Source organism: Bombina bombina, chromosome 5 (genome assembly GCF_027579735.1).
Source record: "Bombina bombina isolate aBomBom1 chromosome 5, aBomBom1.pri, whole genome shotgun sequence".
Taxonomy (NCBI): Eukaryota; Metazoa; Chordata; class Amphibia; order Anura; family Bombinatoridae; genus Bombina; species Bombina bombina.
This window is the reverse complement of record NC_069503.1, coordinates 167,334,568-167,358,914: the sequence shown is the minus strand read 5'-3', so window position 1 is coordinate 167,358,914 and position 24,347 is coordinate 167,334,568. Positions and strand designations below refer to the sequence as shown.

Here is a 24,347-nt window from a genome sequence, read left to right as displayed (position 1 = left end):
TCTTCAAAAACTGTGGATCTTCGGGGGTTAGTGTTAGATTTATTAAGGGTTTTTTGGGTCGGTTTTGGGCATGTAAAAGAGCTGAATGCCCTTTTAAGGGCAATGCCCATCCAAATGCCCTTTTCAGGGCAATGGGTAGCTTAGTTTGTTTTAGATAGAATTTTATTTGGGGGGGTTGGTTGTATGGGTGGTGGGTTTTACTGTTGGGGGGGATGTTTTTGTATTTTTATTTGCCAGGTAAAAGAGCTGATATCTTTGGGGCAATGCCCTGCAAAAGGCCCTTTTAAGGGCTATTGGCAGTTTAGTTTAGGCTAGGGGTTTTATTATTTTGGGGGGCTTTTTTATTTTTATAGGGCTATTAGATAAGGAGTAATTAGTTTAAATATTTGATAATTTCTTTTTTATTTTGTGTAATTTAGTGGGGGGGGGGGTTGTAATTTAGTTAATTGTATTTGATGTAATTTATTTAATTTTAGTGTAATGTTAGGTTTTACTGTAAGACAGGTTAGGGTTAATTTTATAGGTAAATTTGTATTTATTTTAACTAGCTAGTTAGTAAATAGTTAATATCAATTGAATAACTAATCTACCTAGTTAAAGTAAATACAAACTTACCTGTGAAATAAAAATAAAACCTAAACTAGATACAATATAACTATTAGTTATATTGTAGCTATCTTAGGTTTTATTTTACAGGTAAGTATTTAGTTTTAAATAGGAATTATTTAGGTATTAATTGTAATTTTTATTTGGAATTATTTTAATTATGTTAAAGTTAGTGGGAGTTCGGGTTACGTTAGGGTTAGGGTTCGATTTAGGCTTATGTTTAGGGGTTAATAACTTTTGTATAGTGGTGACGACATTGGGGCAGCAGATTAGGGGTTAATAAGTGTAGTTAGGTGGCAACGAGATTGGGCGGCAGATTAGGGGTTAACAGTAATGTAGGTTGCAGCGATGTTGGGGGCAGCAGATTAGGGGTTAATAACAGTGATGTTGGGGCAGCAGATTAGAGGTTAATAACAGTAATGTAGGTGGCAGCGATGGGAGCAGATTAGGTGTTAATTACAGTAATGTAGGTGGCGGCGATGTTGGGGGCAGCAGATTAGGGGTTAATAACAGTAATGTAGGTGGCGGCGATGTTGGGGACAGCAGATTAGGGGTGTTTAGACTCTGGGTTTATGTTAGGGTGTTAGGTGTAAACGTACATTTTTTTTCCCCATAGACTTTAATGGGGCTGCGTTAAGGAGCTTTACGCTCCGTTATTGCAGGTGTTTGGCTTTTTTTTTACCGGCTCTCCTCATTGAAGTCTATGGGGAAATATGAGCACGTCAAAGCAGCGCTGGTATTTGGGTGCGTTATGGAGCTCAACGCTGCCATATCGCCTGCAAACGCCTGCTTTTTGTAAACTTATAATACCAGTGCTATAAGGAGTGAAATACCGCCAAAGAAGCTGCAGTCGTTAATTTCCCTATAGCGCTCAAAATGTTGTAATCTGGCCGATTGTTATTAGCAGGCATTAATGCAATAATAAAAAGCTACTACACATAAATACTTTTATGTTCCTTTATTCGGCTCACTAACTTTGTTGTTGTAAATGTCCGCTGTGTTTCCTCAGGTTCCTTGCACACAGGCAGGAGTTCCCCGCCGCCAGGCAGCGTACCTGATGAACAGCAGCAAATTGCCCGGCAAGGATCCTATACTAGTATTAACAGTGAGGGAGAATTTATCCCTGAGGTAAGACGTGTTCTCTCATTAATAATGTGCTGAAACAGGCGTTTGTCTGGGAGTCACTCTCGTTACTAATTGAATTGTCGTGGGGGGAACAGTTGTGAGGTTAAGGAACTTTATGAAGAGAAAATCGAGTTGGTGGGCGACAGAAGAGTGTTCTTATCTGATGTAATGAGATGAAAACCAGTAGTTTAGCTACAGAATTCACAGAAGGTCGGTGACCTAAGAATATATTTTATGGGGCCCATTTTCCTTAAATAGACATATGTTTTTTCCTTACTAGGGCAGACAGTTTTTGAGTGTTTAGATTTCCATATCTTAAAGGGATATTACAGTTGAAAAATGACATGCTCTAATTTGTTTAAGACTAAAGGCCCTGCACCTATGTGTTTAATCCCTGCAAGGGATAAAATATAGCTTGGGGCCCGCAGAGTACCGTTGGTCCTGAGAAGAAACTGCCGCTTACCCAATAAGCAGTGCTATTTGTACGACACTGTTGTGTGATTAGTGCTGCCGATTGGTTCAGGGGCAGTTTCTACCCGGGACCAACATCAGTACTTTGAGGATTTAAACGCATAGATATGCAGGGTTGCTAGTTTTAAAGTGACATGCTTTAACAAATTACAGCTATAATGGCCCTTTAATAATAATTCAGCTCCACGGCTGTGCCTCTCTTAATTTATATTATATTATTAGTATCTGTTTGTGAGTATATTGTATGGTTTATACATTAATAACAGATAATTCATCATCTTGTGAGTGTCCAGTAGGTGGGTTGAGGGGGAGCTCAGATACTGAGGTTATAGATGGGTTTGAATTTAGGGTATTTTCTGGAATAAAGCAATTCTTATGGAAGGTGAAAACTAACAGGAATAGAAAGTCACTGGCTAATATGGAAGTCTCCCAGCGCTCTATTGGTGGATAGTAATACTGCTCACTAGCATTAGAACAAAAATTTATTATTTTTTTCCCTTACTAGAAAAAAGTTTGGTTTAGAAAAAAACTGTAATGCATACCAAGGTGCCCTGTTTTAGATACAGCACAGAAAAAACAATGAATGTAATGCCCCTTTAAGTAGACAGGATCCTCTTGGATGCTAGTTTGGTAAAGGGCTGTCACACTAAGATGTTTGCCAGTGCTGTGGGTGTTTTATAAAATGCTTTATATTGACCATGCCGAGTCCAAACAAATAAGGTGTCTTTGAATCTGCTAATACAAGTGTCTCAATTGTGTTATTGTTGCATTGCCGAATGGAAGACTCACAATTCAGTGCAACTGTGTTTCAGGTGCTTGACTCATTCCTTAGTCCTAATGAATCGCTCTCCAGCAGCTGCCAGTCGCTGGACAGGTCGTTAGACAGGTATGTCCTTTACTTTTTATATGACCTACTGATTGGCAGTTTAACTCTGCATGCTACAGACTTCGCAGTCTCGCGCACAATAATTCTTAGAAAAACCTCTGGAAGTTACCAGGGACATAGGATTGTCATCTGTTGTGTGTGACAAGAAATCTGAGGGCGAGAGCTGAGCTTCTCTGTTATGAGTGTGTGTATGTATGAGTGTGTTTGTGTGTGTGTATATTTGGGAGATTGTATGTTTGTGTGTGTGTGTGTGTATATATGAGTGATTGTATGTATGAGTGTGTGTGTATGTATGTATATATGAGTGATTGTATGTATGAGTGTGTGTGTATGTATGTATGAGTTTGTTTGTGTGTCTGTATATGAGTGATTGTATGTATGTATGAGTGTGTGTGTATGTATGAATGAGTGTGTTTGTGTGTCTGTATATGAGTGATTGTATGTATGTATGTATGTATGTATGAGTGTGTGTGTGTGTATGTATGAGTGTGTTTGTGTGTGTGTGTATATATGAGTGATTGTATGTATGTATGAGTGTGTGTGTATGTATGAGTGTGTTTGTCTGTGTATATATGAATGATTGTATGCATGTATGTATAAGTGTGTGTGTATGTATATATGAGGGATTGTATGTGTGTGTGTGTGTGTGTGTGTGTATGAGTGTGTTTGTGTATATATGAGTGAATGTATGTGTGTCTATATGAGTGATTGTATGTATCGGTGTGTGTGTGTATATTTGGGAGATAGTATGTGTGTGTGTGTGTGTATATATATATATATATATGAGTGATTGTATGTATGAGTGTGTGTGTATGTATGTATGAGTGTGTGTATGTATGTATGAGTGTGTGTGTATGTATGAATGGGTGTGTTTGTGTGCCTGTATATGAGTGATTGTATGTATGTATGAGTGTGTGTGTATGTATGAATGGGTGTGTTTGTGTGTCTGTATATGAGTGATTGTATGTATGTATGTATGAGTGTGTGTGTGTGTGTATGTATGTATGAGTGTGTTTGTGTGTGTGTGTATATATGAGTGATTGTATGTATGAGTGTGTGTGTATGTATGAGTGTGTTTGTCTGTGTATATATGAATGATTGTATGCATGTATGTATAAGTGTGTGTGTATGTATATATGAGGGATTGTGTGTGTGTGTGTGTGTGTGTGTATGAGTGTGTTTGTGTATATATGAGTGAATGTATGTATGTGTGTCTATATGAGTGATTGTATGTATCGGTGTGTGTATATTTGGGAGATTGTATGTGTGTGTGTGTATATATATATATATATATATGAGTGATTGTATGTATGAGTGTGTGTGTATGTATGTATGAGTGTGTGTGTATGTATGTATGAGTTTGTTTGTGTGTCTGTATATGAGTGATTGTATGTATGAGTGTGTGTGTATGTATGAATGAGTGTGTTTGTGTGTCTGTATATGAGTGATTGTATGTATGTATGTATGAGTGTGTGTGTATGTATGTATGTATGAGTGTGTTTGTGTATATATGAGTGATTGTATGTATGTATGAGTGTGTTTGTGTGTGTGTGTGTATATATGAGTGATTGTATGTATGTATGAGTGTGTGTGTATGTATGAGTGTGTTTGTGTGTGTGTATATATGAATGATTGTATGCATGTATGTATAAGTGTGTGTGTGTATGTATATATGAGGGATTGTATGTGTGTGTGTATGAGTGTGTTTGTGTATATATGAGTGAATGTATGTATGTGTGTCTAAATTTTGTTTGTAGCTTGAGCCACCAACTGGAGAACAGTTCAGACTGTTAGCTCACAGAAAAAAAAGATTACTTTTGAAGTGGGCGGCCAAAGCGAGAGGGGTATTAGAATTCCATCCCTATATTAAAATGTAAGTTATAGTGTATCTTCATTAGAACGGATGAATTAAAGCCCATCTAAAAAATGGTTTCCATTCCGGATCTGATACCCATTGGAAACTTTACTATCACTTTAAACAGAAATGCTCTGACAACAGCTTCCTATAAATACCTGTGCTTGCGTGTGTTTATTGAGCAGTGATCTAACAAATGTGCTGTTGTTTGCTGGCTGGGAATTCCATATTTAACACAACAGTTCTTGTTTTGGATTTCAGCCCAGCCTTTTCGACACCAGGGTCAAGAAGAAACGGTCCACTGAAAGACAGCTTTGATTGTTTAGGTAAAAATGCAAACTAAATGATAACAAATGTAACTGATGTATACTCAAGTTATTGGGATTTCATTACGCTAAATACAGCCCTTGAAAACTATTTTAATGCACTTTTTGCAAAGTGAATTTTAAAAAAACTGCTCCTTTAACCTAGACAGGCTTTGGTTTTAACTTTCTTTTATTTTTATGTTTTGTGCCCTGTTGTCTTTACAGCTAATATGATGATGAGCTTAGGGGCACTGCGCAGGACACTACTGTACATTTATTTCACTAAGTTGTACTGAAAGGAGCTGACCACTAGAGGTCCTCCGTGAGACAGTTTTATAAAGTTGTAGAGCAGTGTTTCTTAATTCCAGTCCACACTAACAGACCAGATATTCTGTATGACCAAGCACATGGGTGAAATAATTAGTAATCATGGTTCTTAGCCTGCTCAGGTAATCCTGAAAATCTAAATGTTAAAGTCTTTACAGTTTACTATAAATTTGCAATGGAAAATATAATTGCAGTGTTCGGTTAATCCTGAAAATCTGGCTTGTCAATGTGCTCTGAGGACTGGAACAGAGAAACATTGGTGCAGAGTATATCTATCTGTTGTTTTAACCTTTGAAAATAACAAAGAATGACCTGCTGGTATTGAAACTTACTGATACTTGCAGTCAACTAGCAGTATAAGACCCTCCGCTGTTATATATTGTATACACACTCATACACACACTCTCTCACACACAAACACAGACCATACACACATATACACAGGCACATATATACACACATTCATAAATACATATATACACACACACATACACATGCATAAACACATACACATATATACAAACACACACACATATATATACACATACATATACACATACACACAAACACATATATATATACACACACATACAGACACACACACATATATATATACACACACACATACACATGCATAAACACATACACATATATACAAACACACACACATATATATACACATACATATACACACAAACACATATATATATACACACACATACAGACACACACACATAACACATATATACACACACATATATACATATACACATTCACACACATACAGACACACTCACACACATACACACATACACCCACATACATAAACACTGTCACATATATACAAATATGCATTCAGACACACACACACACACACACACACACATATATATATATATATATACACCACACACACACTACACACATACATACACAAACACACATATACACACATACAAACACACATATATACACACGCACGCACAACAGTTTAGGCCACTTGCCACTCTATTTTAAGCAACAAGGGGTCTGTAATGTTAACAAACTGTTAATTTAAATATATGACAGTCTAATTATTTAAAAATAATATGTAACAGTAAAAAAACAGTTTGCTCAATATCCTTTTGAGAGAGATGTCCGTACAGTTTATTTAAAGTGAAGCAAGACAATGTGAGAGAATCTGTTTTGTAGTTTAACCAAAAAGCAATTGACATGGTTTTATACAGTAACTTTGTAATGGAGTATTATACAGTACAGAGTGGTGGAATCTTGTGACACTATTAAATACTGTATACCTGTTCATAATATCTTCAAATGGTAGAAGGCACCTAAAACATTATTGGAGTTTTATAATTAATGATAAAAAATGTATTCCTTTGTTTTTAGATTTTGAAATTCCTTTGTATGAAAGATTTGCAAAAGGAGGCACTTTCCCAAGACATCACCTTATGCATAGTCGGAAGGACTATAATGATGGTAAGAATTTTTAAGATATGCAATTTGTAAAAACATACAATCATTTGTAGGTGAGAACAGAACCACCATCATTTGTGGGGCCCTGCGTAAGACAAAGTTGTGGGGCCCTTCAGCACAGCCCCCTTATTAACCCCCCTTGTATGCCATGAACCCTGTGTAATCAACCCCTGTAGTGCCGAAAGAGAGTGCCTGGCTGAGAATACATCTGAGCTTTGTCTAAAGCTGTTTACAAGCCTTTTTTATTAGATAATATATTTTTAAAAATGGTTTCATTAAATCTGCAGTAATAATACTGTTTATCATCAGGTTTATCTGAAAGGGACAGGAAACTCCAAATATTTCATCCATGGTTCGGATAGAACATGCAATTTTAAACAACTTTCAAATTGACTTTTATTATCAAATATGCTTCATTCTCTTATTATCCTTTGCTGAAGGTACGGCATTGCACTATTAGCAGCAAACTGAACACATCTAGTTAGCCAATCACAAGAGACAAATGTATGCAGGCACCTTTTACCAGCTAGCTCCCACTAGTATAGGATATGTGTGTATTAATTTTCAACAATGGATACCAAGCGAACAAAGCACATTTGAAAATAGAAGTGAATTTAAAAGTGACTTAAAATGACGTCCTCTATCTGATTCTTGCAAGTTTATTTTTTACTTTCCTATCCCTTTAATAGGTTAATTGACTAAAACATCAGTATCCAGCTTGAAATCCATTATCATATATAGTCATACATAAATAAACTGTGTACTAAAGTAGTTAAAAGTTGAAAAAACTGCTTGCTAAATTTAGAAAGGATGAGAACAATTGTGCATTCACTCCGCAACTCATAAGCTATTGCACTAAATGCAATTTTGCTAAATGAGATAAAATCCAAAGACCAGGAGAGAATAAGCAAATTTGAAGTGTTTGTAATGATTTTCATAGACCTGGATTTACGCATATTATTTTTTGGCTGAATTTTCCAGCAGCTTGTAACCATGAAATAAAAAAGAGACAGTTTACCCTAAAATATTAAACCCCTTTAATTTGTTCCCAATGTTCCATTTTACATGTTGGAGTGTATTACAAGTTTTACAAATAGTTCCTTCACATTTATATCCACATTTGAAATAGCAGATTGTGACTGTAGTATCCCTACCTATACGTAAAGTTTCTATACTTAAGTATAAGCTATAGAAAAGCTGTGTAAACCTAGACAGCAAAAGAAATTACACTCCCAGTGGGAAGTAGGAGAGAGAAGTAATAACATGTTCATTTTAAATTGCTCTCTCTAAGTATTGGGGTTTGGCATGCTGACAGAGATAATATAAAGAAGCATGTGTGTATACAAAAAGTGATACAATAAGGAATACTGATTTCCCTGCAAGCTCTACCCATTTTAATGTGTGGTATCAAAGACCCCCACTATTTCATATACAAAAAAACATACATATGGTAGAATTGTAGCATTAACGTGCATAAAAAGAGACAGTGAAGTAACACACCTAATTTTAAATGAGCAGTAAAAAAAAAATTTCTGACAAATCTCAAAGTTTCCTTCCATTTCCCTGTATCATGTCACAGACTCAAAAGAGCTCCCCTTGCAGATGGACCGCTGCCGTCCCACAGTCTCTCCCAAAACCGTTTGATGAATGTGTTTGATAGAGGAAGCGCTGGTCCAAAAAGGGTCTTGAGGGGACTGTCATGAATTTCCCACAGTACAGAGCTTCTCATCAACACTGTGGAAGAACTCACAATAGTGTAGTATGCCAAACCAAAATGGATACCAAAAAAAAGAACTCACAGAATATAGTTGTCAGGATATCATTGCCATAGCTCTTTTTTGTGAATTTTTAGCTCTTGAAGAAGGCGGCATAGACCACTGAAACGTTGAGCATTATAAAGCTTGTATTGCTATGCTTTTGAGCATAAACTGCCTGATGACTGACAACCATATCTTGTGAGTACTTTCCTTTTGGTATCCATTTTGGGTTGGCATACTACAGAATTGTGAATTCTTCCATAATGTTGATGAGAAGCAGCGTACTCATTGGGAAATTTGTGACAGTGCCCTGTGGTGTTCCAGCACTTTCAAGACCCCCTTTTTGGACCAGCGCCTCTTCTATCAAACGCATCTTTATAACTTTTAATCTAATTTATTTAAGCAGCATTTACTTTTTTAAAAGAGCTGTTTCCGTAAGTTTATGAACTGCTTATTTTGCTAATTATTTTTGTATGTAGGTTTCTAAGAGAGGTACTTTTATTTAATTACTGTGACAAACTTTTGCAGACACATTAACTATTTTTTATTACTGTATGTTAACAAAACAGATGACAATGTGCCTTTAAAATACATATTAGCACTTTTACATGTAGCTAATGTTCTTGGCGGTTTTTTTTTGGCTAAAGGTCGACGGACGTTTCCCAGAAGTTACGTACCACCTGAAAACTTATTTCAGCTGGGGCCCAGTAACAGAACAAGAAGTGTTAATGGGGAGGGCACGTTAAGCACTATGCAAGGTGATGAACCCAGGAAAAAGCGGTGGAACAGTTCTGAACAAAGCTTGCAGTTCTTCAGTTCCCCAGCAGCCGATCATTCTAACAAATGTAAGTCAATAGAAAATGAAAGAGAGCACCTTTATTCTATTAGTCACTAGTATAGAATATATGTATATCTTATTTTTACACTCACAATAAGTGTGGTATATCATAAGATATTTATACAACTATTTAAAAAAAAAAAACAATGATCGTTGGTGTATCAAACTATGTTATATAAATAACAAAAGTTTAAATTAATACATTTATGAAGCAGCTATCATAAAAAAGATTAAGAAATGTTTTATTTATATATCCCTTAAAAAAAGGAAAATATAGGACATCGCTAATAAATAACTCAATTACTCAGTAAAATTTATATGTTAAAATTTAATTAAAAAACCCACATATAGTAGTGTATTTGCATATGCAAAAACATGATATAAAATAAGTGACAAGTACTAATAAAGAGAACAGGTCATTCAGGGGAAATTGATACAATTACACCTTTTAACAAACTTTTTACCCCACAGCTCCTCAAGCTCCAGAAAACTGGAGGTTGGGAAAATTGCTTGGTAGAGGAGCTTTTGGGGAAGTCTTTCTCTGCTATGATGTGGACACTGGCAGAGAGCTGGCTGTAAAGCAGGTGCCCTTTGACCCAGACAGCCAAGAAACAAGCAAGGTAAGTTCATTTGTTGTAAGAACCATTCTCCACATGGCTGATGCTTTCAGAAAATGTTTAAGGCTTGTCTACTAGGAAAGCTCTTTCCTTCTACAAAGTCTATGAGCGGAAAGTTAGCTAAAATTTCAAAGTAGCCCACAGGTCGAGTAAGGGTGTTACAAATGATCATTGAAATAATTTACTACACATTCTTCCATTTTCTATCTATCCTCCTTTTCTGCTTTTTAATCTAGACACACTCACCCTCCTTCTTTTCTTCAATTGGCATCATACTTAACATTTCCCTTCTGCTGTAAGGGTCCAAGTTGCTGGGTCATATTGTCATATAGAATCATAAAGCTTGAGGGGCACAACTAAGCAGCATTGAACAGCAGCAGCAGCAGCAGTTACTTAGTGAGATGACTACAGAAAAGACCAAGGGTTAGAAATGACTACAGAGAAGACCAATGGTTAGAGGTGACTACAGAGGAGACCAAGGGTTAGAAGTGACTACAGAGAAAACAAAGGGTTAGACATGACTACAGAGGAGACCAAGGGTTAGAAATTACTACAGAGAAAACCAAGGGTTAGAAATGACTACAGAGGAGACCAAGGGCTAGAAATGACTACAGAGAAGACCAAGAGTTAGAAATGACTACAGAGAAGACCAAGGGTTAGACGTGACTACAGAGAAAACCAAGGGTTAGAAATGACTGCAGAGGAGACCAAGGGCTAGAAATGACCACAGAGAAGACCAAGGGTTAGAAATGACTACAGAGAAGACCAAAGGTTAGAAATGACTACAGAAATGACCAAGGGTTAGAAATAACTACAGAGATGACCATGGGTTGGAGATAACTACAGAGGAGACCAAGGGTTAGAAATGACTACAGAGGAGACCAAGGGTTAGAAGTGACTACAGAGGAGACCAAGGGTTAGAAATGACTACAGAAAAGACAAAGGGTTAGAAATGACTACAGAGAAGACCAAGGGTTAGAAATGACTACAGAAAAGACCAAGGGTTAGAAATGACTACAGAGAAGACCAAGGGTTAGAAATGACTACAGAAAAGACCAAGGGTTAGAAATGACTACAGAAAAGACTAAGGGTTAGAAATGACTATAGAGAAGACCAAGGGTTAGAGATAAGAATAGAAAAGACTGAGGGTTAGAGGTGATTATATAACAGATGGTGAGTAAATGATTAGAATAACAGAGACCAAGGGTTAAAGATGAGCATAGGAGAGATGTAGGGTTACAGATAAGAATAGAGGAGATTGATAATTAGAGTTGAGAATAGGCAAGTCAAAGGGTTACAGCTGAGAATAGAAGAAATGGAGGGTTAGAGATGAGTATAGGAAAGACTGATGGTGACTGATAATTAGGAATGAGAATAGATGAGACAGAGGGTTAGTGGTAAGTACAGAAGAGGCCCAGGTTTATACATGAGAATAGGAAATACTTTTACAGATGTGATTGTAAGAGATGGAAAGTTGGAGATGTATATGTAAGTTTGTGATGATCCAAAAACTCACAAACACGGAGGGAAACTATGCAGACTGAGTGGGTGATTAATGGGTTAGAGCATTATGTTGTAATATATATATCTCCTTCACATCCAGAATTCGGCATAGCTAGGTAAACGGCACTCAAGTCACAATTTGCCTTACTAAAATTGTTTGAGGGACCTCACAGTACATAAAAGAACAAGACGTGGAGATTAGAGAAAAAGAGACACTTTTTAAATACATAACTGATGACACATTTCTGTTAGTGTGGTTTTGAGTGTCTCTTCTGGTGTTTACAGGAAGTAAATGCCCTTGAATGTGAGATTCAGCTGCTAAAGCTTCATCGTCATGATCGGATAGTCCAATATTATGGCTGCTTGCGGGACCCAACAGAGAGGAAGCTGTCCATCTTTGTGGAATATATGCCTGGGGTAAGTAAGAAAACTTGTAAAGAAATATTTTTACTTCAGGTAAATATAAAAATATTCAAACTGGGGCTTAAAACGAATACACAGAATTTGGTAACTAAAATTTAAGAAGTATTTACTCTTTCTTTATAAGTAGCTTTAAAAAGTTGCATGCTTGATAGCTATGGCTTCACAAGATTTCTTATATACTGTACCCTCCACCTCACTGACTGGGTATTCACCAATGGTGACATAATACTCTTGTGTGTGGGAGAAAAATAATGATGGTGTAAATGGTCTACCTGTGTTGCTGCATTTTAAAGCAAAAAATTAAAAACTGTCTGTATCAATAGATTATGCATAAATAAGTGCTTTAATAACTTTTTAAATCTTTCATTTTGTTTTTCTGAATTGTTAAGCTTAGCATGACCCTCCATAGGCTTTAAAGACCTCCCATCACCATGAATTTTCTACTTCTAATAAGGTTTAGATTTTGATATAAATCATTGGACATGTATTTGTGTGTATATAATACCAAGCTGTTTCTTAAGAAGATCGGTACAGCCTACTTTTTCTACATAATAAAAATGGTCACCTACTCTTTTTGTCTGTTTTGAGTCTTCGTTGCAGCTCTGAGATTTTTTTGATTTTTTTTGTAGGGTTCAATTAAAGATCAGCTAAAATCTTATGGTGCGCTGACGGAAAATGTTACCCGGCGGTACACAAGGCAGATCCTTCAGGGGGTGTCATATCTGCATAGCAATATGATTGTACACAGAGATATCAAAGGTACGTGCCAAATTCTGTGGGCTAAGTCTGCCAAATAGGCTTAATACGCTGTGTACTAGTACAGAGACTCCTCTTCACATGTATAGTAACATGTCTTGTTATAAAAGTGACATTCACTCATTTTAATACCCTATTTCCCTTTGCCTTTCATCCTGAGACTACCTGATGCTATAACATTTATCAAAAATAAAAAACAAATTATCTTTACAAAATATACCCTCCCTTACTTGAGTATTCTAAATGTTCTTGTTGGCATCTAACAGCAATTCCTTTTCCTAATTAATTACAGGAAAAGAGGACAAAATAAATAAAGTATATTACACATTTTTTTTTTACTATGTATAATTAAAGGGACATAAAACTAAAAAAAAATTTCTTTCATTATTCAGATAGAGCATGCTATTTTAAACAGCTTTTTTATTGCTGCCTCTTCAACAAAGGATACCAAGAGAATGAAGCAAATTAGATAATAGAAGTAAATTGGAAAGTTGTTTAAAATTGTATTCTCTATTTGAATATTGAAAGAAAAATGTTTGGGTTTCATGTCCCGTTAAAGAGTTTACAATCTCAAAGTGTTTAATATCTCTTTCATAATACCATATAGCAAATAGAAACAAGTCCATGCAGCTTACAGTAGCTGATAAAGATCCCTTAATACTATATGTATTTGTCTTTGTATAGTCATCTGGACTGTTATAAGATTTGTGTCATGTAGGGGTCTAAAATAAAACTTTCCCAGTTCTGGGCTGCACATTGTAGAAAATCTTGGATATAATTGAAAGAACAGGAACACAGTAGAAGCCAGTAAAGGAAGATACAACAGGAAGTGTGAATTTGTCAGATAAAACTTTGGCTCTTTAACCGCTGCTGCACTGTGGAACCTTGCGTGCCTGCTTCCTGGATATATGAACACTGCGCTCAGCATTACAGAGACTTGGTTATCCCCCCCTCCCCACCCCAGATTATACTACAAATGGTTTATCCTGTGTCTGCAGGTGCCAACATTTTAAGAGACTCTGTTGGGAATGTGAAGCTTGGTGACTTCGGGGCCAGCAAACGGATCCAAACCATCTGCATGTCTGGAACCGGCATTAAATCAGTTACAGGGACTCCGTATTGGATGAGCCCAGAGGTGATCAGCGGTGAAGGATATGGGAGGAAAGCGGATGTTTGGTAAGTATTCCGGATAAATCCCATATGAGAGATTTAATGCATTTCAAGCTTTGTTTTTAAGAGTTCATACTCAAGAATAAGTAAATTAATGGCACTGGTGTATAAACCAAAATAACAATGCACTTAAGGTATTTTTAACTGTAAAATAATCCAATTTATTTGTCAGTCATGTGCAGTAAAGTAAAAAAGAAAAATATATAAATAAAATCAGTTTATTGCATTAAAGTTAATATAAAGTTAGTAAACTTATAGTTTGTCTAAAATCACGTGAAGTATCTGCTCTGTTTTTAATAGAGAATGACCTGAAGAAATTATTACTGCCTGGCAGTCTGTGCAAGCCACACCCTTTTGTAAAAGTCTCTTTAAAATTGACATAGGTTGAGTTTAATATGTCCGAAAGCTGCATTTCTGGAAGGGATACAATTACATTTTATAAATTCCTGATAACTTATTTATTAAAATACATTTGTTACTAGAATTCTCTTTCATAATATTTAACTTGTGTTTCTTTAAAGGGGCACTCAACTCAAAATTAAACTTTTCATGATTCAGATAGAGTCTTTTTATATTTCCACTTTTTGAGTCCCCAGCTCCTACTGAGCATGTGCAAGAATTCACAGAATTTACGTATATGCATTTGTGATTGGCTGATGGCTGTCACATGATACAGGAGGAGTAGAAATAGACATCACTTTTAAATTTGTCCGGAAAAAAAACTACTACTCATTTGAAGTTTAGACTAATTGCTATTGCATTGTCTTTTTATCATGCATCTGTTGAAGTAAATCAGTTGTATTTACTGGTCCTTTAAGTGAAAGATAAAATTAATTAGAAAAACCTTATATTTAAATTTATGCCCCGTTGTTAAGTAGAAATTTGCATGTAAAGTGCTAAATGGTATTAAATATAAGTTTGTTAAGCATAAATATTGTTCATATTGAATAATTAACTTTGGACACTTGAACAGGATGGAGAAAATTGATTCTATAGAGCAATATATTGATGATATAACATATATGTGTGATAACGAGCTTGCATGCTGTTTAATATTAATACTTTCCTACATCCTAGTATTTCTTAGTTAACAATAAAGTTAACAATAAAGTATAATACTCTTATTAATTAAATATATTAAAATACTGTTTTTGACTACAGGAGCGTGGCTTGTACAGTTGTGGAAATGCTAACAGAAAAGCCCCCGTGGGCAGAATATGAAGCCATGGCTGCCATATTTAAAATTGCCACTCAACCTACAAAGCCAAGGCTGCCAGACAATGTTTCAGACTACTGCAGAGACTTTATGAAACAGATATTTGTTGAAGAAAAACGGAGGCCCACAGCAGAAGAACTCTTAAGGCATCCCTTTGTTATCCATAGTATTTAAATTTTTATTTCACTGAAAAGAAAAAAAAACTGTATGAAGGATTTAGAAACATCTGTGTCTTCCTACTGTGTGAATATCCAAAACATCATTTAGTTCAAGGCTGTTAAAGCTAGGGATTAAATGGACACTGGTGGAACATGTATAAGACAACTATGTACTGTTTTACAGTGAAGAGGTTTGAATCACATTTTTACCTTTCCCACGTGGATGGGAGCAGGTCATTAGTTACCAAAGACATTCTATTTTTATTGTATTAATAATCCTGTTTTAGAAATAATGCCAAAAAATATTTCTAACCCCAGGGTAATAGCTAGGTGCAGCTGGCTCTTAAATTAGTTCATTAAAAGGACTTCTTTAACACTTATAGGACCAAAAATATTCATGCCAAAGATGTGTGCCAACGTGGTCTCCTAATGCTGACCCTGGTATTCACTTTTTAATGATGGTAAAAATGTTTTTTTGGGTTTTTTTTTGTAACTGTTTCATTCCATAGCCACTTAAACACTTCACTTATTCAAGTTAAATGTTCCTTTGAAGTGATAGGATGAATTTTGTATTTGGAAGTTTTATCAAATAACCGGTGATAATCTTCAGACTTTGTCAGCACTTAAGAAAATGCCGTTTCTATCTATGATGTGAAATTGGTTTCTCAATTTTAGTGTTGGAAATATGGGCTATTAAGATGGTGCTCAGCTCATAAAACCATTCTAGACCCATAATTCTCAAATAGGATGTTAGGATATACAGAATTGGGGTTAGTGGGAAAAGGTGTCAAATTGTTCACGGCATTCTTCCTACATTGAGGGGGCATTGTAGTCATTTTTGTCTTATCTAAAAGAGGGTATTTCAAAATGTCTTGTGTTTCTTTCCCCCCTGGAAAAGACGTGTCCCTCTCAACCAATAGAGGTATGAAAATTGAACTTGTCAGCCAATGAGAATTCATAGGTTCTGTACAACAAATACTACAGTTTATTAGTTTAAATTTTAGCATTTTCACTTAAAAGGACCTAAAACCCTAAATGTTGCTTTCATTATTTAGGTAGAGCATACCATTTTAAACAATGTTTTAATGTACCTATTTTATCTCATTTGCTTTGTTCTCTTTGAATACCTGGGTATGCTTAGGAGCAGCACTGCACTACTGGGAGCTAGCTGCTGATTAGGCTCCACATATATGCTTCTTATCATTGGCTCTCCTGACGTGCTCAGCTTGCTTCCAGTAGTGCATTGCTGCTCTTTCAACAAAGGATACCAAGAGAATGAAACAAATTAGATAATAAAAGCAAACTAGAAAGTTATTTAAAATGATATCCTTGATCTGAATCATGAAAGTAAAAAATAGTGTTTTATGTTCCTTTAACATTGTTTTCAGTATTTAACTGCTGCTCTTTAATTGATTTTGACAATGTCCCTTTAAACAATCAGAATAAAAATAGCTGAAGCAAATAGCATATGTTGTTCTCCGTGCTTTGCTTTTGTTGTATATGTCTATAATATTACCTATATTTATTTAGTTCACAGTATTTTCATTTTTCTATCATTGTGTTACATTAAGGAGCCCTTGAGATGTGAAAAATAAACAAATAAATCAGGGATGTCAAGTCAATAACAAAAGTACGTCAAGGGTGTTCCAAAGGTAAACCACTTGTTTGTACAACAGAACATTTGTAACAATGTGTAGGAGAAACAAAGACTTTTAAAATAAGGTCATTATTTTATAGGTGAATTAACAGCTTTATTAAAGAATAAGCTATAAGGAAGCTATTGCTACAAAGCAATCTTTATTGTAAATATCAGAATAAATTTGTCCCTTTATTTAGCTGCATCCTGTTGTGGAAATTTCTCTATACACAGCTTTTTATTGTGAACTGAATTGGTTTGTTTTCTATTCCTATTCTGCAAGGCATCACATGATATCTATTTTTTATACCTACCTTTTGATGTAATTAGGTAACATTTAGCCTCATATCAGATGCAGGTTCACATATTTTTGTTTATCTTTAAATTAACTTTTCTGCATCACTTTAATGTTGAGGCTTATGAGAAGGCGGAGACTATTAATGTACTTTAATACCTTACCTGCTGAATAGAGAAGTGTGTGTGTATATGTATATATACTGTATATACATAATATATAAATATATACAGGTAGCCCTCAGTTTACGCCGGGGTTAGCTTTCAGGAGGAATGGTTGTAATTCGAAACCGTTGTAAATTGAAATCCAGTTTATAATGTAAGTCAATGGGAAGTGAGGGGGTTAGGTTCCAGGCCCCTCTCAAAATTGTCATAAGTAACACCTAATAGATTATTTTTAAAGCTTTGAAATGAAGACTTTAATGAAGACTTTAAATGTTAAACAGCATTATAAACCTAATAATATAGATTGTATCATCATCAAACTAAGTTTAATGAACAAAAACGTTTTTTTGCTTGCATTTTTCTGCAATCAGTTCTCTGCATTGTTAGCATGTTAGATAATATTGGGTCTGCACCTATTCTATGCATTTCAATCTGCAGTGATTAAGCAGTTAGTCACCCTCACCTCAAGCAGCTGGACAGGAAGATAATAGGGAAGTGGCTTCTAAAACTTGTTGCTCGATAGCTAATGTCTGCTCTGTGTACACAGATCAATTTTAGGCTGTTAAAGGGACATGAAACCCAAACATTTTCTTTCATGATTCAGATAGAGAATACAATTTTAAACAACTTTCAAATTTACTTCTATTATTTAATTTGCTTTCTTCTCTTGTTATCCTTTGCTGAAAGCTTTATCCAGGAAAGCTCAGGAGCAGCAGAGAACCTAGATTCTAGCTGTTGATTGGTAGCTGCATATATATATTGATTGTGATTGGCTCACCCATGAGTTCAGTTAGAAACCATTAGTGCATTGCTGCTACTTCAACAAATGATACCAAGAGAATGAAACAAATTAGATAATAGAAGTAAATTAGAAAGCTGTTTAAAATTTTATTATCTATCTGAATCATGAAAGAAAAATGTTGGGTTTCATGTCCCTTTAACCCTTTTAGTGCTAAGCACTTTCCCACCTGGGTGCTAAGCTGATTTAATTTATTTTTTTATTTTGTGAAAAAAATGTTTTAACTTTTTTTATTTTTTCCAGATCCCCTAGACTTATACCATTGGAATGGCTAGGCGATTACCTTTCCAATGGTGGGTCTTGGGGGTCTTTAGCTGCTTAGATGCCTGAGGCTTATAAGCAGCATGCCCCCTTTCCCCTATACTTTGTATTGACAAATTGTTAATAAAGTTGCACGGTGACGTCATCACGTCATTGCGCTAGACGTTACCACTCAAAACGTGATGCCCCGACAATGCCTGTCATTCTACAGGCACGATCGCTGGGGTAGGACCGGTTGGCACCCCCCAAATCTCCCTCAAGGTGGGAGAGTACTAGTGACGGCTCTGAGCCGTCATTAGCACCAGAGTAGGAAACTCTGTGACGGCTCAGAGCCGTCATTAGCACTCAAAGGGTTAAAGGGACATGAAACCCACATTTTTTTCTTTCATGATTTAGAAAGAGAATGCAATTTTAAACATCTTTCTAATTTACTTCTATTATCTAATTTGTTTTATTCTCTTGATATTCTTTGCTGAAAAGCATATCTAGATATGTTCAGTAGCTGCCAATTGGTTGCTGCACATAGAAGCCTCGTGTGATTGGCTCACCCATGTGCATTGCTTTTTCTTCAACTAAGGATATTTAAAAAATGAAGCAGAATAAATAATAGAAGTAAATTGTAATGTTGTTTAAATTTGTATTCTCTATCTGAATCATGAAAGAAAGATTTTGGGTTTAGTGGCCCTTTAAGTTGCATAACTTTGCTGCAAAACAAGCGGACAGCTCCACCTACTGGCTATTTTAATTAGTGCACTTTGCTTTCCAAAGCTTTTCAATAGCAGTCACATGACTGAAAAAATAGGTTGTTATTCTGAAATGGCGCAAATTGAACCAAGGGCCACCTGTATATAAAACAATTTCAGCAATAAAAAGTCCACCTATTTTGTTTTACCAGAGCAAAACACCTCAAATTGAATTCCCTATAAAATGTTTGTGTAGTTACAAAAAGTATTGTTTGCCATTTTGTCTCATGTTTTTGTAATAAATGTATTTCTTCTGCTTCTCAAAAATTAGCTGTTGTGCATCCCATACAATTCATAAGCAGGACCCTGCAACATTCACACAATGAATGTGATCTTTTATGATAGGCTGGGTAGAATAACTAAGGATAACTAAGGACTAGATAATGCATTCAAATAGGGGACAATGATTTGTATGAGGTGTGTGTGATGTGGACAAGTTTTTCCATACCTCATTGGAACAAAATATGGCCTTACGTGATGCAAGTTAAATCTATGCATATGCAATTGGGAACCTCACCTCAATCTCCAGTAAAGAGAAAAAAGTCAAGTTTTACGGTTGGCCACTCGCTAAACGTACAAGTTATCTGTAATATACTTTATTACCTCCTTAATGAAGGGGGTAATAAAGTATATTACTTATGATCTGATCAATAAATGGTCATAAGTAGGTTTTGTATCAATGTTTTTGTAATGAACTTTTTAAAGAACCAGAAGATTTTAATCTAAAATAACCAAACATGTTCTAAAATAACAGGTGCAGATCTTAATTTTTAGGGGGCTTTAGAGAAGGATCTGAATAGCTGTGTAGTAAATTCAAGACATTAATCAAGTATATCAACAATAAAATGTGTAAATAGTGTATGCTTAGATAACCACAAAACAAAAATTATACAGTGTCAATAATTTTGAAGAAAATTTTTTATGTTTTTTGTGTTTTGTATTTATGTTTAGTTTTTTGTTTTTGTTTTTACCAAGGTAAACCAAAAATGCAGAGTTATTATCTCATAATATTAATGCAGTAATGTGCTGCTAATAAATCTACAATTCTGCTTTAAATTGGAATATAATATAATTGATGTTTCAGCCTTAAGGTTTTTTTATTATTCACTTCTGTGTTTGTGGTTATGGATTTATTTTCTTTTTAACAAAAAATTTAACATTATAAAATGGCCTCTTTTAGATGGAATTGGGACAAATGTGTACAATTTTCTTTTTGAATTATCTTCTTGCACTATTAAAAGATAGAATGTTCTTCGGGAAATACAAGTAGCTATGCTGGTAAACACGTTGCAGTGTGACATTTATCAAAATAGCTTCCAAATTCAGACATTAAAAAAGAAAATATCTTTGACACTACAACACTAAGGCCAAAAAAAATAACAAAGGCAAAAATAAATCATCAAGTGTCAAAAATGTCCTTATAGTATTTAAACTCTTTGGGAGTCTTGCCGACGTAACCCAGTACCTCAATGTTAAATCCATTTTAGTCCCTGCAGAGTAAAAATGAACAACTTCTTCTTTATGTAAAAAATGAGAATCATTTTAAAGATGCTGTGCTGAAAGGTAATCAGTAATGGGAATCGGTGACCTCAGTATTGTTTTAATAGGAAACACACGAGTGAGGCCCATGACATTTTTTTTCTTTTCGGAATTTACATATTGAATGACCACATTTACCTAGTTGTAGTTGTAGTTGTACCTACTCTGTCCATACAGTAGCTAAGGAGACTGTACTGTTATAGAGATGTATTTAGGCCCATGAGCCTTAGCGGATAGGTAACTATTTTAAATTTACACTCAGAGAGTTGTTATAGGCAAAGGAAAAGCTCATGTATATTCAGATTACTAAGGTGACATAAGCGTGAATATTATGTTGTAAATTCAGGTATAAGTTCATGATTTCATGCTTTAAAAATGTCATTTATTTTGTATGTATTTTTATCCTTTGTAATCTTGAATTTTTTTATAAAATAAATGTGTAAATTGAAGACCAATTTAAAAATTCTGTTTTAAGAACTTTATTTTCATTATCACTTTTATTATCTTTTTTTGTTTGTTCTTGCTTGTAAACATTGGAAATATTATTGTGTATGTTAGAAATGTTTGATTTTACAGCACTCTTACTCTACATTGCTTTCAGTGTAAGAGACATTGAAGTAAAATAACATTTTTTATCATTCAGAATGTAAAAATGAAAAAAAAATTAAATGAATTATATTATTAAATTACTTCTTTGTATTGATATCCAACTATATGTAAAAATATCTTAACTATATTTAGAACATTCATACCAACATTATAAAAATATATAGAAAGTATACAACACTGTGAGCTGTTTATAGACTGTTGCTCAGGTTTAAGTTATAAGGTTGAAGTGACGTGTTACTTTACAGAGTCCTTCAATTCAAATTCATATTGAAAACTTAAAAGAAAAAGAGAATTTCATAGTGTATCACAAAATATAAATCTGGTGCTTCAGAGAACGGTACTCGCCCAAGTGAAACTACATTGGCTCTAATGGTGTGATCAACCTTGGCCATCTAGAGGTTTTGTTACTACATTTCCCATTATGCTTAAAGTATCTAAATATTATGGGAAATGCTGGCTGAGCATCATGGGAAATGTAGTTTCAAAACATCTGGAGGGACAAGGTTGATCACTCCTACTCTAAGGTATGCGCCCAGTAAATATACAGACACTCCTCACACAGGGGGTTTAACTGTTTATTACAGATTAAAAATGATCACACAGTCACTCTGGGCTTAATAGTTCTCTTTATTTACGAATAACCTATACACCCTATGGCTCAACTTTCACTTGATAAAGACACTGTCCTGTGCATAGTATGTGCTAGTGCTAGTATCTTACACTTTTAACAAATATATAGTGTCACAACAGTTTTGAAAATATTTATGCATCGTGTGTTAAGGGGATATTCATATAACTGGTAATATCACATAAACATTAAAAAAAAAAAAACTGATTTGGAATAATATATTCTTGAATAATAATTATCAACTGATTACAATATTATACTACTTTTTAATAAATGATCACATAAAACCAGTGAAACTGGACTCAGACTTTTAGACCCTACTGAACATATCTGAGGTATTGACACATTTTCTAATTTATGAAATTTAGCAAAACAATATCCATTAGATTATTTTGTTTTCAGAGATTTTTTTAAATCATAAAGTGTGAAAGTAATAAATACAACTATGACAGAAAAAATACCCAGTCTATAAAGGACATTAAACTAAAAAATAAAAAGTTTGAATATATCCTGGGAAACTAATTTTTATCTAAAGCAAGACCAGGCAGACCTAAAGTGACCACACTATCTAAAGACAAGTATATCAAGCTAACATTATTATGGAACAGAATAGCACCTGCAATCACAATTGAAGACCAGCTAAACCATCCTACCCAGTAAGCAAAAGCATAGTAAAGACAACTCTCAAAGGATGGTTAACTTTAGGGGTTAGCAGTCTCTAAACTACTTATTCATTAACAATGTAAATGTTTAGTATGGACTAAAAAACATAGAACATTAACAGTGGAAGACTGGAAAAAACATAATTTATGTAAGAACTTACCTGATAAATTAATTTCTTTCATATTGGAAAGAGTCCATGAGCTAGTGACGTATGGGATATACAATCCTACCAGGAGGGGCAAAGTTTCCCAAACCTCAAAATGCCTATAAATACACCCCATCACCACACCCACAATTCAGTTTAATGAATAGCCAAGCAGTGGGGTGATAAAGAAAGGAGTAAAAAGCATCAACAAAAGAAATTTGGAAATAATTGTGCTTTATACAAAAAAATCATAACCACCATAAAAAGGGTGCGCCTCATGGACTCTTGCCAATATGAAAGAAATTAATTTATCAGGTAAGTTCTTACATAAATTATGTTTTCTTTCATGTAATTGGCAAGAGTCCATGAGCTAGTGACGTATGGGATAGCAATACCCAAGATGTGGAACTCCACGCAAGAGTCACTAGAGAGGGAGGGATAGAAGAAAAACAGCCATTTTCCGCTGAAAAAATTAATCCACAACCCAAGAAAATAAATTTATTCTCATAAATGAAAGAAAAAAACTTAAATCAAAAGCAGAAGAATCAAACTGAAACAGCTGCCTGAAGAACTTTTCTACCAAAAACTGCTTCTGAAGAAGCAAATACATCAAAACAGTAGAATTTAGTAAATGTATGCAAAGAGGACCAAGTTGCCGCTTTGCAAATCTGATCAACTGAAGCTTCATTCTTAAAAGCCCAAGAAATGGAGACTGATCTAGTAGAATGAGCTGTAATTCTCTGAGGCGGGGCCTGACCCGACTCCAAATAAGCTTGATGAATCAAAAGTTTCAACTAAGAAGTGAAGTAAATAGTAGAAGCCTTCTGACCTTTCCTAGGACCAGAAAATAAAACAAATAGACTGGAAGTCTTCCTGAAATCTTTAGTAGCTTCCACATAATATTTCAAAGCTCTTACCACATCCAAAGAATGTAAGAATCTTTCCAAAGAATTCTTAGGATTAGGATACAAGCAAGGGACAACAATTTCTCTACTAATGTTGTTAGAATTCACAACCTTAGGTAAAAATTGAAAAGAAGTCCGCAACACTGCCTTATCCTGATGAAAGATTAGAAAAGGAGACTCACAAGAAAGAGCAGATAGCTCAGAAAATCTTCTAGCAGAAGAGATAGCCAAAAGGAACAACACTTTCCAAGAAAGTAGTTTAATGTCCAAAGAATGCATAGGCTCAAATGGAGGAGCCTGTAAAGCCTTCAAAAGCAAATTAAGACTCCAAGGAGGAGAAATTGATTTAATGACAGGCTTAATACGAACTAAAGCTTGTACAAAACAGTGAATATCAGGAAGTATAGCAATCTTTCTGTGAAATAAAACAGAGCAGAGATTTGTCCCTTCAAGGAACTTGCAGACAAACCCTTA

The 24,347-nt window shown here is 35.0% G+C and overlaps 1 protein-coding gene across 2 annotated transcripts in view; it reads left to right on the top strand.

Moving 5' to 3' along the window:
* LOC128660130 (mitogen-activated protein kinase kinase kinase 3) overlaps positions 1–21,386 on the top strand; it is a 256,117-nt gene extending 234,731 nt beyond the window's left edge. For both annotated transcript variants that reach the window (XM_053713777.1, XM_053713776.1), the window contains exons 8-17: positions 1,616–1,734; positions 3,015–3,088; positions 5,205–5,269; positions 6,962–7,051; positions 9,453–9,650; positions 10,115–10,263; positions 12,049–12,180; positions 12,816–12,945; positions 13,941–14,118; positions 15,274–21,386. In XM_053713777.1, coding sequence (XP_053569752.1) covers positions 1,616–1,734; positions 3,015–3,088; positions 5,205–5,269; positions 6,962–7,051; positions 9,453–9,650; positions 10,115–10,263; positions 12,049–12,180; positions 12,816–12,945; positions 13,941–14,118; positions 15,274–15,502 — 1,364 coding nt within the window. In that variant the 3' untranslated portion in view covers positions 15,503–21,386. The remainder of the gene's footprint in view (positions 1–1,615; positions 1,735–3,014; positions 3,089–5,204; positions 5,270–6,961; positions 7,052–9,452; positions 9,651–10,114; positions 10,264–12,048; positions 12,181–12,815; positions 12,946–13,940; positions 14,119–15,273) is intronic.
* The last annotated feature ends 2,961 nt before the right edge of the window (positions 21,387–24,347 follow it).